This window comes from Triticum urartu, chromosome 5, assembly GCF_003073215.2.
Source record: "Triticum urartu cultivar G1812 chromosome 5, Tu2.1, whole genome shotgun sequence".
NCBI classification, from domain to species: Eukaryota; Viridiplantae; Streptophyta; class Magnoliopsida; order Poales; family Poaceae; genus Triticum; species Triticum urartu.
The window spans coordinates 539,099,605-539,115,111 of NC_053026.1; the positions used below are offsets into that span (position 1 = coordinate 539,099,605).

Here is a 15,507-nt window from a genome sequence, read left to right on the forward strand (position 1 = left end):
CTTCATTGCTTGTAGTCGTCGCTAGGTGGACTAAGAATCTGGATGCATTTTTTTAATTTTTTTGGTTTATACTGCTATGATTGAAGATAACTAGATTGAACGTTTTCTAAAAAAAACTAAGCCTCATTTAGTTTACATGAATTTTGTAAGAACTCTACTCCCTCCGTTTCTAAATATTTGTCTTTCTAGAGATTTTAACAAGTGACTATATACGAAGTAAATGAGTGAATCTACACTCTAAAATATATCTATATACATCCGTATGTGATAGTCCATTTGAAATTTCTAAAAGAATAAATATTTAAAAACGGAAAGAGTATATAATAGGATTTCTGTAGGAAATTTCCTTTAGTTGGTCTATAGGAATAGAATCCCATTTCCATACAGAATTGACTATCTTTCATATTTCAAAGGGGAAAAAGGAACATTATCTTGGACTCAACTGAAAAGAAAATCTACCATATGAACCACTTAGAGCAACTTCAAAGGGTCGACCTATTTTGTCCGCCTGCGTTCGTTTGGATTGGCACGGACAAAAGTGGCGGCCCAACGCGTTGATCCAAACCTAAATCATGTCTGTGTCGCGTCCGCGCCGACACATCTGCGGCCCAAATTTGCGCCCCAAATGCGCCGGCGCGGACGCCGAACGGACGCTTCGCGCGCCTTTTCGCTATCCGCCACGTCCTCACATGGCAGCCGTCCAACTACCCGCTGCCCACGCGGTCAGCTTAATTTATGACGACGGGCCCATGCGTCAGCGACGACGCTCGTTCTTTTTTAAGCCGACCGTGCAGCGGGGCCGTCCTCATCCATACTCGCCGTCCACATCTGCACACCTTTGCTCCCTCGTCGCCGGCAAACCCTAACCACCACAACCACAGCGAGATGGGCCTCTTCTCCGGCGCCAGCAGCAAGGCCAAGGGCAAGTCCCCCGCCATCCCTTTCCCCTCCGAGTTCCTCCCACCTCCGCCGGCGCCTCGCCGGCAGAGGCAGCGCGTGAGCGTGCCAGTGCACCAGGCGGAGTGGCACTGGCAGAACCACCAGCCTCTGCCGTATCCGGACGTGACGCTGCCGCACGACTGGCATCTGGATCCAGATAGGATCCCAGTGCCGGTGGCGCCGCAGACGGCTCGTGCTCACGCGGAGGAGATGCGGCGCCGGCGGACGCTGCTGTTTCTCTTTTTTTAATATGCATGTGTTCATTTTTTTTGGCGCCGTCAAAATGGGTATCGGCCAGCGTTGGACGCAGACGCCGACCCAAATGCCGAAGCGGGCATCCGTGTCCGTCTGGCCGACCCAAACACCGTCCGTTCGGATCGGCCTGTTGGAGTTGCTCTTAAGATGCATGTCATTTCATTTTCATGTTCATGTCATAAAATTAAGATACATTCCATTTCATTTCTATAGCTTTCCTATTCTTATCATCAGCCAAAAGGCCTAAACCCACTGTCGCTGCACGAATCTAGACGCGAATACGCGATGGATCCGCCGCTCTAAACCCTCCCTGTCCGAGCTTCTTGAAGGACTTCTCCCCCTTCACTCCACCCCGACAAATCGAGCACTCGGCGCCGTGGACCTCAGCCGCCACGCAACCAATGGCCACAGCCGCCGCCGCCGCCGCACGTTTCACCCCGGCCATCCTGCCCCGTCCCCGCAGGAGGGTCCCCGCGCCGTGCGCCTCAGCGAGCAGCGCCTCCGGACGCGGCAACCGCCGTCTGCGCTGTGAGTTCGTTGCCAGCGTCGGGAACGGCGCGCTCTCCGGCGAGGACGACCCTCGACTGATAGACCGCGTAAGAAGCTTCCCCGTTCCTTGTTTCTTGTTCTTTCCCTTCCCATTTTTCGTTTCCTCTGGCCATTCGGCCGAACAAGTGATGCACGGTCCGGGTAAGGCGCGGTGCGTTCCCCTGGCGATGAGAACCGGGAGTGTGGCGCCGCGGTGAGGTGGAACTTTGAAGTAAGAACAATTGCAGCCTTTTCTACGACATAGGTTGTCGCTGCTGCTGCTTATATTGCTTTTCTTGGGCTGTGCATTGTGTCGAATACCTAGGGTGCATAGTGGCATTGCAGTGACCGGAGTGTACTTCCGATACTTCAGGAAACTACTGTCTTATAGTTTAGCATTCGCTTGCCATCTTACATTCTTACTGGTCTCTCTTATTGGCTGCTGTGGTTATGCTAAGTTTGACTTGGACAAGAATAATGACAATGAACTTGAAAAGACAACCCTCTGCTGCGCAATTTACTGGGGACAAAACTGTAAACGATGCTTTAGTTCTATACTGAACTTCAGATGTATTATTCTCAGTATAGATGTTGCCCTAAGAGAGGCATCCTGTCTCGACATTATATAGGCATGTCAATTTTTTCCGTACAAGGCTGTGACATTCTTTGTGAAATAGCTATGCTATTTTTTCCCAAGTTGATAGCAGATAAATACTGTAGTTAATTATTGCTTCTTATTAAGACAAATGACATACTCTTTACAATTCCATCTACAGCAAAAAGCTCTTGATGCAGCAATGACTGACATAAACAATTCTTTTGGAAAAGGAAGCGTTACAAGATTAGGCAGTGCTGGTGGTGCTTTTGTGTATGTTCTTAATTGCTTAAATGTATCGAAATCCCCTTAGGCCTTGTACAATGGGAGGTGCTTAGGGGAGGTGCTTAGAAAAATAAACCAGATTTTCCTTAAGCACCGGTGCTTATTTGTACAGGGTAGACGCTTAACTAAGCGTCTCTCCTATAGAAATAGGCACCGGTGCTTCAGAAAAACTCGGTTTATTTTTCTAAGCACCTCTCTAACCACTTCCCATTGTACAAGGCCTTATAAGTTCCATGCATGCTATTCATACTTACTGTTACCTTGTCTATCCAGTGAGACTTTCCCGAGTGGTTGCTTAACACTAGATTTTGCTTTGGGCGGTGGCCTTCCAAAAGGAAGAGTAGTAGAGGTAACTTACTATAGTTTAATCTTCTTTCATCGTGGCACCTTCGGATCACCATTTGCTCTGATATTTGCAACTTTACAATACATTGAAGGTGTATGGTCCAGAAAGCAGTGGAAAGACCACTCTAGCTCTGCATGCCATTGCTGAAATACAGGTTTTCTTTCTTCCTGTATTAGAGTATTAGAGTATGACGTCATTGTATATTTCATGATTCCTGTAGAACTTAATGATACTTAAAACATCCAACATCCTATATGCAGAAGCTAGGAGGAAATGCCATGCTTGTTGATGCAGAGCATGCTTTTGATCCAGCTTATTCAAAAGCACTTGGGGTAGATATTGAAAATCTGATTGTCTGCCAGCCTGACAATGGAGAGATGGCACTAGAAAGTAATACATTCTCTACTTATGAGGTCTCAGTACCTTTTGTTTGAATAATCTTACTTGCATCTGTTATAATATTGTTGTACCTGTAAACAGGGTTACATAGTGAGAAGTGACTAACTTGGATCTTTCACATACTAGTGACTATTTTGTATTTTCCGCACACAAAGTTTCTCTTGCAGTAGAGGAATTTTGCATGACATTTTATCTTTTACCATCTGATTGGCATGTAACAATAATTAATGACACTTCAACTTTATAATTTTCCTGGCATTTGTGGCATCTAATATATTTTTAGCATCTTTTTCCAAAAGAATGATTTAGCCCTTCTGAAGTTAACTACTCCATCCGTTTTGAAATATAAGCCCTTTTAGAGATTTCAATATAGACTACATATGGATGTATATGGACGTATTTTAGAATGTAGATCCACTCATTTTGCTCTGTATGTAGTCCATATTGGAATCTCTAGAAGGTCTTATATTTAGGAATGGAGGGAGTTCTATTCATAGATGTATTTTGATTTGATGACCAGAAATTCTGGGACTGTAACTTTAATGTGTGCATACATATCTATTTTTATTTTGGTACATATACTATTTCAAGCACCTGCTACGGTTGAAGGTATAGTTAGTTTTAGTTATGGTGTGCAAACAGGATTATCAGAAACCACACGTGATGCCAAACACAGCCTAGAGGTTGCGAGACTTCTGTTTTCGTGATTTGACTAATATGTCTGTTTCTCTACCAGTTGCGGACCGCATGTGCAGATCTGGAGCAATAGATCTCATCTGTATTGATTCAGTATCAGCTCTCACTCCACGTGCAGAAATTGAAGTATGATTCTCTTTCCTTTTTGTTTTTAGTATAGATTTGTATTCAATATGATGCATGAAAAATATGATTCAGTTATTTGCTAGGGTGAGATAGGGATGCAGCAGATGGGTTTACAAGCTCGTCTGATGAGTCAAGCATTGAGAAAGATGTCAGGCAATGCCTCAAAGGCTGGTTGTACTCTAATGTTCTTGAATCAAATAAGATACAAGGTGTTCTACATTAGCTTTCAGCTGACTGTTCATTTCCATCTTATTCCGTCATGTGATAAATTTCGTTTTTTCTAGATTGGGGTATTCTATGGGAACCCTGAAGTCACTAGTGGAGGGATAGCTTTGAAGTTCTTCGCATCAGTTCGCCTAGAGATACGACACATTGGGAAGATAAAATCTGTAAGATAAACAAAATATTTCACCTTCCGTAAGACATGACTTGAGAAAATTCATCTTATTTTGCCAAGGCCAAGGGAGATGAAGATATTGGTGTCAAGGTCCGTGTCAGAGTGCAGAAGAGTAAAGTATGTCGTGAAGATGTTTAGTTCTTGTTTTGTATTTTGCTCCACACTTGTACATTGGCATGAGTGTCTTTTCTTTTGTTCTTTGCAAGGTATCCAGGCCCTACAAGCAAGCTGAATTCGAGATCATGTTTGGGGAGGGTGTTAGTAAATTGGTTGGTGTACAAAGTTTTCAGCTATTCTCATTGGATCTCACTGGATCTTTTGCTAAAGAGAGAATTCATGCAGGGTTGCATTCTTGATTGTGCTGAGCTGATGGAAGTTGTTGCAAAGAAGGGTTCATGGTATAGTTACAAAGATATAAGGTATGCCGGTGGCTTTAGAAGAATTTCAATACGGCTTGTGAATATATTAGCAAAACACAACCTTCTAGCAGCTATCCTTTCATGCCATTCTCCCCAGTCCTATTACCATGTGAACTTCATGTGCTTCGGCTGGCTATATGTGCCCTTTGATTCTGGAGAACCATCATATCACATCATATGTACTGAATTCATGTTCCTCTTTTTGTGGAACTCCAGTAACTTTATGTAGCCTATACTGTCTGAAATCTACTTCATGTTCATTTGCTTAAATTTGAGGATTATGAGGATATGAACATCTGTTACATATATCCGTACAGGAAACTAGCCAGAAAACTCCAAGGTGGTCTCACATAATTTCCTTGTGTTTTAATCTTTTAATAATTGTTTCTATATACTGCTTCGGAAATCTGTTGTTGGATTTGCACATTCCAAATAGGGACATAATCGTAGTTATGTTATTATGTAACTTTATTCGAATTAAAATAACAATGAGTATATTTCATTTTTGTTTTGCTAAACTGTAAATTTGCAGCTTTCATGTGTTCCACTTTTTGTGTGCAGACTGGGTCAAGGTAGAGAAAAGGCACTGCAGTATCTCCGGGAGAATCCAACCGTCTGCGATGAGATAGAAAAGGTTTGATTGATTGTTGCTAGAACAACTGCGAGTATTTACCTCACCACTACCTGATCTGAAACATTTCATACCGTATTCATATACGCATCATAAGTCGAAGCCGTCACCATGCGACCCAGACATTTGGACATGCCTGCTATACTGATTAGCCATTTAAACAAAAAAGTACTTCATGCAAAAAAGAAAAGATTATCTAATGAACAATTGGCCTTATCGTTTATCTAGTGTCACATCATTTTCCTTACATCTGCGCTTGGTACACTTGCAGGTAGTCCGAGCCATGATACCAGAAGGAACCAGGCATATGGCCATGCTAGCTTTCGGGCAGTCATCGTCGCAACCTGAGGAGGAAGAAGTATATGATGACTGACGACGAACATCAAGCCCCGAAGATGAACCGCTAACCTGTCCGTCTAGCAGCGCAATTCCAGGCATTTTGACCCCATAGCGTCTAGCAGCAGAATTCTAGCAGCTAAATGTGGCCCTTCTTCGCCAAACCTAAGCGAACGTTCCAGTGGTACACCCTGTGTTCTTAGGATTTTGACATGTTGGTTGTTTGCTGTAACAACAGCAACAATGTACCACCATCCACCAGTACTAAAAAGAGCTTGACAGATTAATCATGGGATAGACAATTTATCTCGTATGAAAATTCAACCAAAGCAATAAGCTTGAAGCACTAGAAACTGAAATAATTGCTCACGCAGAAAACTATTACCAGACGTAGATATAAAAAATCAGGACAGTAATAGGGTGCTAAATAGAACACAATGCAAAAAGAATGACACGCAGGGGAGCAACCAGGGCTTGGCGTGCCCAGGCTGGGCGGGCCGTTCCGAACAGACAAGATATGAAATTATACCTAGTCAATTTCAGAAAATTCCCCTAAAACCATAATGAAGACTAAGCATGGCATCTTATTGTACTAAAAGTAAACTGCACAAAGATAAACTATATTACAAGTGCTTTTGTTTAAAGCCTAAATCAAGGCTTCGTTACCTCTATTCGTTGTTGAAAGCTTATAAAAGGTCACTTAAATTGACCTTTTCCCACTTGTACGCTTGAACTTCTTTTTAGGGAAGTGGCCATAAGCTTGATTTTGTGGCAACTTGAATTTGTAGGTGCCTTCCTTCATGTGAATTGGGCCTGCTGTTTTTTTTTTTGCACGAAAATGATCAAATCTATTATAAAAGTTCACCGGAAGTACATAGCATCTCAAACATAATAAAAATTACATCCATATTCCAAGACCACCAAACGACCACTACTGCCGCCAGAACGAGCCGCCGACGCGCCGCTCCCCTACCGGAGCCGGCTTGACCTTGTCGATGATAGCCGGAAAGTCTTCGTGCACGTGCCCCTAAGGACCAGTGCCCTGGGGCTGCAGTCGTCACCATTGAATCCTTGCATAGATTTGAAGCACCTAACACCAAATCTCACCATATAACGAGAAAACCTAACATCACGCCCCAAGTAGACAGCAGGAATCTACGCCGGAGCTCCGTCAACTACGTCCAGACGGACGAACTCGAGAAAGATCGGAGCCTGGAAGACAAACTCAAAGAAGAAGCGTCGCCATCTGCCTGAGCGCCGCACCTGCGAGGACTAAAAAAACCCGACCTAAACTACTAACCGCAACGGAGGCACCGGAATTCCCCTCCCGCCATCGATCGACAGAGCGGCAGGCAGAGGGGAGGCGAGTCCATGGGCTCGCCGTTGAAGTCTAGAGGGGAGAGTTTATCCTAACCGCCTAGGTTAGGAGAGAAAAACGTGGCACTGCAGTTCTTAGAAAAGGTCTACCCAAAATAATAGGTCAAGTAAAATCACACTTCATATCAAGTATATATAATAAAATCAGTGGGAATAATATTCAGTTGCACTTCAACCTTAGCATCATCTTTTCTTCCTAGAGCTTTCTTACTAGATGAATCGACAAGGTTAATGGTCAAATTGCTAGGTTCTATATTTCCAAGATCAAGCATACAAAAAAGTATTTTAGGCATAGTAGAAATACTAGCACCCAAATCACATAAAACATTACAATAGTATGGACCTATGCAAATTTTAATTATTGGTTCCCAAGCATCTTCGAGTTTTCTAGGAATATAAGCCTCTATGTTAAATTTAGGATACTTACTAAATTCAAGAGAATGCATTAAGAAAAGAGAATGCAGTAAGCATGTCTACAAGTACATTGTGGTATTTGCATATTCAATTCAGGAAGGTCCAACAACCAAGGAGACACATTAGGCAAGTAAGACTTCTAGTGCCCATTTGCCAATGACTCTAAGAACACGGGAACCTATGGAATATAAGAGCAGAAATCACGTTCAATTTGCCATATAAAATGCCGCTTCTTCTGATCCTTAAGAATTTATAGCATAGTTTTCTCAGCATGCCTAGGACGATGCCGGTGATTAACTTCTGTGGGCTTGCAGCTGTTGTCTCGTCAGAATGGTGCTTTTGTCCACCGAGAGCTTGTTGATGTCTGGAGAGCCAATACAAGCCAATGGATCCTTTTCAATCTGCAACAAACATAAAATTAGGTCAATATTGTTTTTTTAGCTATTTGGTAAATTGAGGGGAGGAGAAAGTTCTACATTTATGTTTCATAAGTTAACGACGTGGATTCATTGGATCTACTCCCTCCGTTCCAAATTACTTGTCTTGGATTTGTCTAGATACGGAGATGTCTAGCATTAAAATGAGTCTAGATACATCTGTATCTAGACAAATCCAAGACAAGTAATTCGGAACGGAGGGAGTAACAAACTGCAAAATTACTTGGTTGTAACTCACAGTGTCTACAATTGTCTGTCCAGAAATTGATCTGGCCACGGCAGAGTTATTTGCTTCAGTCTCCTTCTCCCTTTCCACAAAACTGCTATCCACATATGAATGGCGTTGGCGCCAGCTGAAAAGTGGACCATCTTGATGCTGATCACTGAACAGATGCTCAGCTATGAAGTGCCTTTTAACAGCTTTAACCAGTGATTTTTCGTTGCTATGCTTAGTAAGTATTCTGTAAATGAAACAAATCATTAATATAAAATATATTTGACTGACAATGAAAATAAATAAAGCATCATTAGTTAATGATCCACACATGTTAGCTAGCTCCATCTTTATGCGTTCTTCACCATCGTTCAAAATATTTAAAGCAAATCCATAATGGCACTGATAATATGTCAACTTCCCGAGCACGCAAGCACCGCCTGGTACATTGGTTCATAGAATTAGCACTTATAGTGAGAAAGACTAGGGATGGCGTTTCTAAAGTTTCTGTCCAAAACTTCATGCATGCCCTGAATCCGTACGATTCCAAATTAAATTAAAATATTATCTTCATGTTTAGAGATTTCAGCAAGATAGAAACAGGTTAAGAAGGCATGAGATTTACCAGCAGAGTATGCCAACGTCAGTAATCTATGCGGAGGTGGAATAGCAAGCAATTTATGTGCTGCATAAAAGAGTATAAGTAAGCATGTAGCAACAAATTCAACAATGATTAGCTTTGCAGGTTTCCAACATTGATACTCGTCATTATGAATACCCATATTCCAAATGGGTTACTAGTAAATGCGTCTTACATTTCCAATCTGAATAATAGGTACCCCTCAGAAAAAAAGCTGAATAATAGGTGCACTTCTGAATAACTTACCAACCTGGCAAATAACAACTACTCCCTCCGTCCCATAATCACTAGTGTCAAAAAACGACTTACATTATGGGACAAAGGGAGTAGTAGTGATTTTTTTACATTCTTTATCTAATTTGACAGATCCCCTAATCTTTGCTGGAACATATAACTTGGACCACTGGGTCGAATAAAAAGTTTCTTCGTCTAGAATAGGATTTCATTTAGAGTTGTAGCTCACAAATAACTGTATCTATCATCGCGTACCAGGTTGAAGGGCAATTCACATCTAATGATTATAGATGGAATGGAGGTCGAGGCACCTTTATTTATGGAAAAACAGAGAGGAAGAGTGAAGAACGTAGAGCTCGCAGCGTAGGCCACGTCGGCGGCGGTGCTGAATTTCCGCAGCGTGGCGTCCTCCGCCTGTGTGAGCGATCCCTGCAAAGGGAAGCAAGAAACCACCAGTCCAGCACCAGTCCAGTTATAGTGGCAGCAACAAAGTGAAAACGGGAGCCAAACCTTGGCCCGCAGGGAGATCTCCAGATCCTGAATGGCCTCCCCACGCTCCTGCATCACATCAGCGGTAGAAAATCAGTCCCTTGCATGACGACGGAGGAGGAATCGGAGGCCACGCCTCCATCGAACCTTTCCGACGAAAAGCCCGAAGAGCTCCTTGGGATTCATGGCCGCCAGCTCCTGTGTCGCGGGAGGGAGAAGTTGCAGCGATTTGGGTGGGTGAGAAGCAGAGTCGCCGCCACTGGCTGGGTTTCCGGCGCGATGGGGATTGGGGAATGCATCGCTTGATGTGGGTTCAAGTTGTTGAGTATACTGGCTTGAGCTATTCTCAAGGAGATGAACCGGTCACGGCCTTATCTCCTATGCATGCGCCATGCACTACAGTCACCGTCACACTCAGGGGGTGTTTGGTTTAGGGACTTTTTAGTCGCAGAGACTAGAAAAAGTCCCTAAAAAATCCCTAGGAACCAAACGGGAAGGACTTTTTCTACACGGACTAAAAAAAGACTCTACTGGAGAGTCTTTTTTGATTAGTCCCTGGGACTAGAAAAAGTCCTAGTACTTCTGAACCAAACACCCCCTCAGTAGAGATAGGATTGGTGCTTAGCTTGTTGTGTGCGTGAGTCCTCTTCTCTCTCCCTGATGTACTCTCTACTTAATTCTCAAGAAAAGGAATACAAGCATGATGCATCTCTACTCGTACTGATTCCCTATCATGGTATCTGTTTTTTTATCCGCTCCCTCCTTCCTCATGGCCTCTGCCCCTCTTCCCACCTCTCTTCCCCTGGCCATGGTTTCAAATTTCATCAAAATTTCTTGAAATTTCCAAAATTTCGACAATTTCGAGGATGGGCGAATTTTTTGCCTTTCGTTGAAGAAATTTCGATGGGTTTGAATTTCTATGTAAAAATGATCATGGATCAGTACAAATTAACACAGGTTATAGTAGTGCAGCGGTAGGAACACTGTCTACCGATCATGGTTCGAATCATGTTTACCAACATTTTGATTATTTTTGCACCAAATAGACATTTGTGGCAAAAAAATGTCCTAACTGAGATTCGAATCACAACCAACAGCATGTTAGGCTATGGATAAATCATCACACTAGTTATCTAATTGTGTTAATTTTGCGCTACGTGCCCTTTTATCTATCTTTTTAAAATTAAAATTATTTGAATTCAAACAAAAATTTCGTTGGTTTGTACGAAACAGTTTTCGAAATTTTCGAAATTTCCGAAATTTCGACCATTTCGAGGGTGAGCGAAATTTTTGCCACTTCAAAATCGTAAACTACACCCCTGACCTCCCCACCCTTGGCGGTGGTCACCACTCCTCTTCCCCTCCAGACCGCGCGACCGGTCCCGAGTTTCTTGCCTTCCCGGCCCCCACCAATGCCATCCGTGTCGAGGGAGCCAACATTCACAATCATGTGCGTGTTCATGTGGACATGAAAGGGGCTAAGAGCATCTCCAGCCGTTCGCCCCCCCAGGACGCATAAAAACCGCCCTCCGGGGGCGAGCCGGCAATACAATCGGCGCTGGGGGCGGTTTCGCACCCAGTCGTCGCCCCCAGATGCCGATATTGGTCCACTTTTCAGCCCCATTTCGGCGAATAAAGGGCCCATATTCGACGTGGTTCGCCGTTGTTCGGCGTTCAATTATGCACATAAATTTTTTTATCACATATTTCATCACAGAAATATCAAATACTTCAACAAAATAGTACAACAACAAATAGTTCAATACAAATTATATAGTTCAACAAATAAAAACTCATATTTTATCACACGTCGCGCCCGGCGTCGTCCTTGAGCCTCCATAGATGCTCTATCAGATCTTGCTGTAGTTGATGATGCACCTGTGGGTCTCGGATCTCCTGACGCATACTGAGATAGGCAGTCCAGGTTGTCGGTAGCTGGTGATCAACTTCGGCTAGAGGACCCTGCCTGTAGTATGGTTCAGTCTCAAACACTGGGTCTTCTTGCTCGCTCTCGATGATCATGTTGTGCAAGATGACACAGCAAGTCATAATCTCCCACATTTGATCTTTCGACCAGGTCTGAGCGGGGTACCGGATAACAGCAAATCGAGATTGGAGCACACCAAATGCCCGCTCGACATCCTTCCTGCAAGCCTCCTGAACCTTCGCAAACCAGGCGTTCTTGCCTCCTGGCACAGGGTTTGAGATCGTCTTCACAAATGTAGACCATCTCAGATAGATGCCATCAGCTAAATAGTACCCCTTGTTGTAGTGCCGCCCATTGATCTCAAAGTTCACCGGAGGAGAATGACCTTCAACAAGCTTGGCAAAGACAGGAGAGCACTGCAGCACGTTGACGTCATTGTGAGTTCCTGGCATACCAAAGAAGTGTTGGAAATATGCCCTAGAGGCAATAATAAAATGCTTATTATTATATTTCTTTGTTCATGATAATTGTCTATTGTTCATGCTATAATTGTGTTATCCGGAAATCGTAATGCATGTGTGAATACATAGACCACAACACGTCCCTAGTGAGCCTCTACTTGACTAGCTCGTTGATTGAAAGATAGTCATGGTTTCCTGACTATGGACATTGGATGTCATTGATAACGGGATCACATCATTAGGAGAATGATGTGATGGACAAGACCCAATCCTAAGCATAGCTCAAAGATCGAAGATCGTGTAGTTCGTTTGTTATAGCTTTTCTGAATGTCAAGTATCATTTCCTTAGACCATGAGATTGTGCAACTCCCGGATACCGTAGGAGTGCTTTGGGTGTGCCAAACGTCACAACGTAACTGGGTGACTATAAAGGTACACTACAGGTATCTCCAAAAGTGTCTGTTGGGTTGGCACGAATCGAGACTGGAATTTGTCACTCCGTATAACGGAGAGGTATCTCTGGGCCCACTCGGTAATGCATCATCATAATGAGCTCAATGTGACCAAGTGGTTGATCACGGGATCATGCATTACGGTACGAGTAAAGTGACTTGCCGGTAACGAGATTGAACGAGGTATTGGGATACCGACGATCGAGTCTCGGGCAAGTAATGTACCGATTGACAAAGGGAATTGTATACGGGATTGATCGAATCCTAGACATCGTGGTTCATCCGATGAGATCATCGAGGAGCATGTGGGAGACAACATGGGTATCCAGATCCCGCTGTTGGTTATTGATCGGAGAGTCATCTCGGTCATGTCTGCGCATCTTCCGAACCCGTAGGGTCTACACACTTAAGGTTCGGTGGCTCTAGGGTTGTTGAGATATTAGTATACGGTAACCTGAAAGTTGTTCGGAGTCCCGGATGAGATCTCGGACGTCACGAGGAGCTCCGGATTGGTCCGGAGGTGAAGATTTATATATAGGAAGTCAAGTTTCGGTCATCGGGAAGGTTTTCAGGGTAATCGGTATTGTACCGGGACCACCGGAAGGGTCCCGGGGGTCCACCGGGTGGGGCCACCTATCCCGGAGGGCCCCATGGGCTGAAGTGGGAGGGGAACCAGCCCCAGATGGGCTCGTGCACCCCCCATGGGCCTCCCCTGCGCCTAGGGTTGGAAACCCTAGGGGTGGGGGCACCCCACTTGGCTTGGGGGGCACTCCACCCCCCTTGGTCGCTGCCTCCCCTTGGAGATTCAATCTCCTAGGGCCGGCGCCCCCCTAGGGGTCCTATAAATAGTGGGGGGAGGGAGGGTAGCCGCACCCTAGCCCCTGGCGCCTCCCTCTCCCTCCCGTGACACTCCTCCCTCTCCCTGAGCTTGGCGAAGCCTTGCCGAGATCACCGTTGCTTCCACCCCCACGCCGTCGTGCTGCTGGATCTTCATCAACCTCTCCTTCCCCCTTGCTGGATCAAGTTGGAGGAGACGTCTTCCCAGCCGTACGTGTGTTGAACACGGAGGTGTCGTTCGTTCGGCGCTAGGTTATCGGTGATTTGGATCACGACGAGTACGACTCAATCAACCCCGTTCTCTTGAACGCTTCCGCACGCGATCTACAAGGGTATGTAGATGCACTCCCCTCTCCCTCGTTGCTAGATGACTCCATAGATTGATCTTGGTGATGCGTAGAAAATTTTAAAATTCTGCTACGTTCCCTAACAGTGGCATCATGAGCTAGGTCTATGCGTAGTTTCTATGCATGAGTAGAACACAAAGCAGTTGTGGGCGTGGATATTGTTAATTTGCTTGCCGTTACTAGTCTTATCTTGATTCGGCGGCATCGTGGGATGAAGCGGCCCGGACCGACCTTACACGCACGCTTACGTGAGACTGGTTCCACCGATTGACATGCACTAGTTGCATAAGGTGGCTGGTGTTGGAAATATGCCCTAGAGGCAATAATAAATTAGTTATTATTATATTTCCTTATTCATGATAATCGTTTATTATCCATGCTAGAATTGTATTGATAGGAAACTCAGATACATGTGTGGATACATAGACAACACCATGTCCCTAGTAAGCCTCTAGTTGACTAGCTCGTTGATCAATAGATGGTTACGGTTTCCTGACCATGGACATTGGATGTCGTTGATAACGGGATCACATCATTAGGAGAATGATGTGATGGACAAGACCCAATCCTAAGCCTAGCAAAAGATCATGTAGTTCGTATGCTAAAGCTTTTCTAATGTCAAGTATCATTTCCTTAGACCATGAGATTGTGCAACTCCCGGATACCGTAGGAGTGCTTTGGGTGTGCCAAACGTCACAACATAACTGGGTGACTATAAAGGTGCACTACGGGTATCCCCGAAAGTGTCTGTTGGGTTGGCACGAATCGAGACTGGGATTTGTCACTCCGTGTGACGGAGAGGTATCTCTGGGCCCACTCGGTAGGACATCATCATAATGTGAACAATGTGATCAAGGAGTTGATCACGGGATGATGTGTTACAGAACGAGTAAAGAGACTTGCTGGTAACGAGATTGAACAAGGTATCGGGATACCGACGATCGAATCTCGGGCAAGTATTGTACCGATAGACAAAGGGAATTGTATACGGAATATTGATTAAGTCCTTGACATCGTGGTTCATCCGATGAGATCATCGTGGAACATGTGGGAGCCAACATGGGTATCCAGATCCCGCTGTTGGTTATTGACGGAGAGTCATCTCGGTCATGTCTGCATGTCTCCCGAACCCGTAGGGTCTACACACTTAAGGTTCGGTGACGCTAGGGTTATAGAGATATTAGTATGCGGTAACCCGAAAGTTGTTCGGAGTCCCGGATGAGATCCCGGACGTCACGAGGAGTTCCGGAATGGTCCGGAGGTAAAGATTTATATATGGGAAGTCTTGTTTTGGTCGCCGGAAAAGTTTCGCGCATTATCGGTATTGTACCGGGAGTGCCGAAAGGGGTCGGGGGTCCACCTGCCCCGGGGGGGCCACGTGGGCTGTAGGGGTGTGCGCCTTGGCCTATATGGGCCAAGGGCACCAGCCCCAAGAGGCCCATGCGCCAAGAGATAAGGGAAAGGAAGAGTCCTAAAGGGGGAAGGCACCTCCTAGGTGCCTTGGGGAGGATGGACTCCTCCCTTGGCCGCACCCTTCCTTGGAGGAAGGGCCAAGGCTGCGCCCCCCCTCTCCCTTGGCCCTATATATAGTGGGGGAAGGGAGGGCAGCAAAACCTAAGCCCTGGCGCCTCCCTCTCCCTCCCATGACACATCTCCCTCCTCCCGCAGCGCTTGGCGAAGCCCTGTTGGAATCCCGCTACTTCCACCACCACGCCGTCGTGCTGCT

General features: G+C 45.0%; 2 protein-coding genes across 2 annotated transcripts; one reads left to right on the forward strand and one right to left on the reverse strand.

Moving 5' to 3' along the window:
* The first annotated feature begins 1,517 nt into the window (after positions 1-1,517).
* LOC125510516 (DNA repair protein recA homolog 1, chloroplastic) lies at positions 1,518-6,247 on the forward strand. The gene is made up of 13 exons (XM_048675729.1): positions 1,518-1,790; positions 2,499-2,590; positions 2,876-2,951; positions 3,040-3,102; positions 3,209-3,338; positions 4,084-4,169; positions 4,253-4,378; positions 4,454-4,558; positions 4,627-4,683; positions 4,773-4,835; positions 4,909-4,985; positions 5,547-5,619; positions 5,888-6,247. Exons 1-13 carry the CDS (start codon positions 1,596-1,598, stop codon positions 5,987-5,989), a joined length of 1,245 nt encoding a protein of 414 aa, XP_048531686.1. The 5' UTR covers positions 1,518-1,595; the 3' UTR covers positions 5,990-6,247.
* Positions 6,248-7,799: 1,552 nt separating this feature from the next.
* LOC125556642 lies at positions 7,800-10,074 on the reverse strand. Its single transcript, XM_048719328.1, has 5 exons — positions 9,905-10,074; positions 9,779-9,826; positions 9,580-9,697; positions 8,404-9,079; positions 7,800-8,144 (listed from the first exon to the last, which is right to left on the reverse strand). The coding sequence occupies exons 4-5, from the start codon at positions 8,740-8,742 to the stop codon at positions 8,037-8,039; spliced, it is 447 nt and encodes a 148-aa protein (XP_048575285.1). The 5' UTR covers positions 8,743-9,079; positions 9,580-9,697; positions 9,779-9,826; positions 9,905-10,074; the 3' UTR covers positions 7,800-8,036.
* Between the last annotated feature and the right edge of the window lie 5,433 nt (positions 10,075-15,507).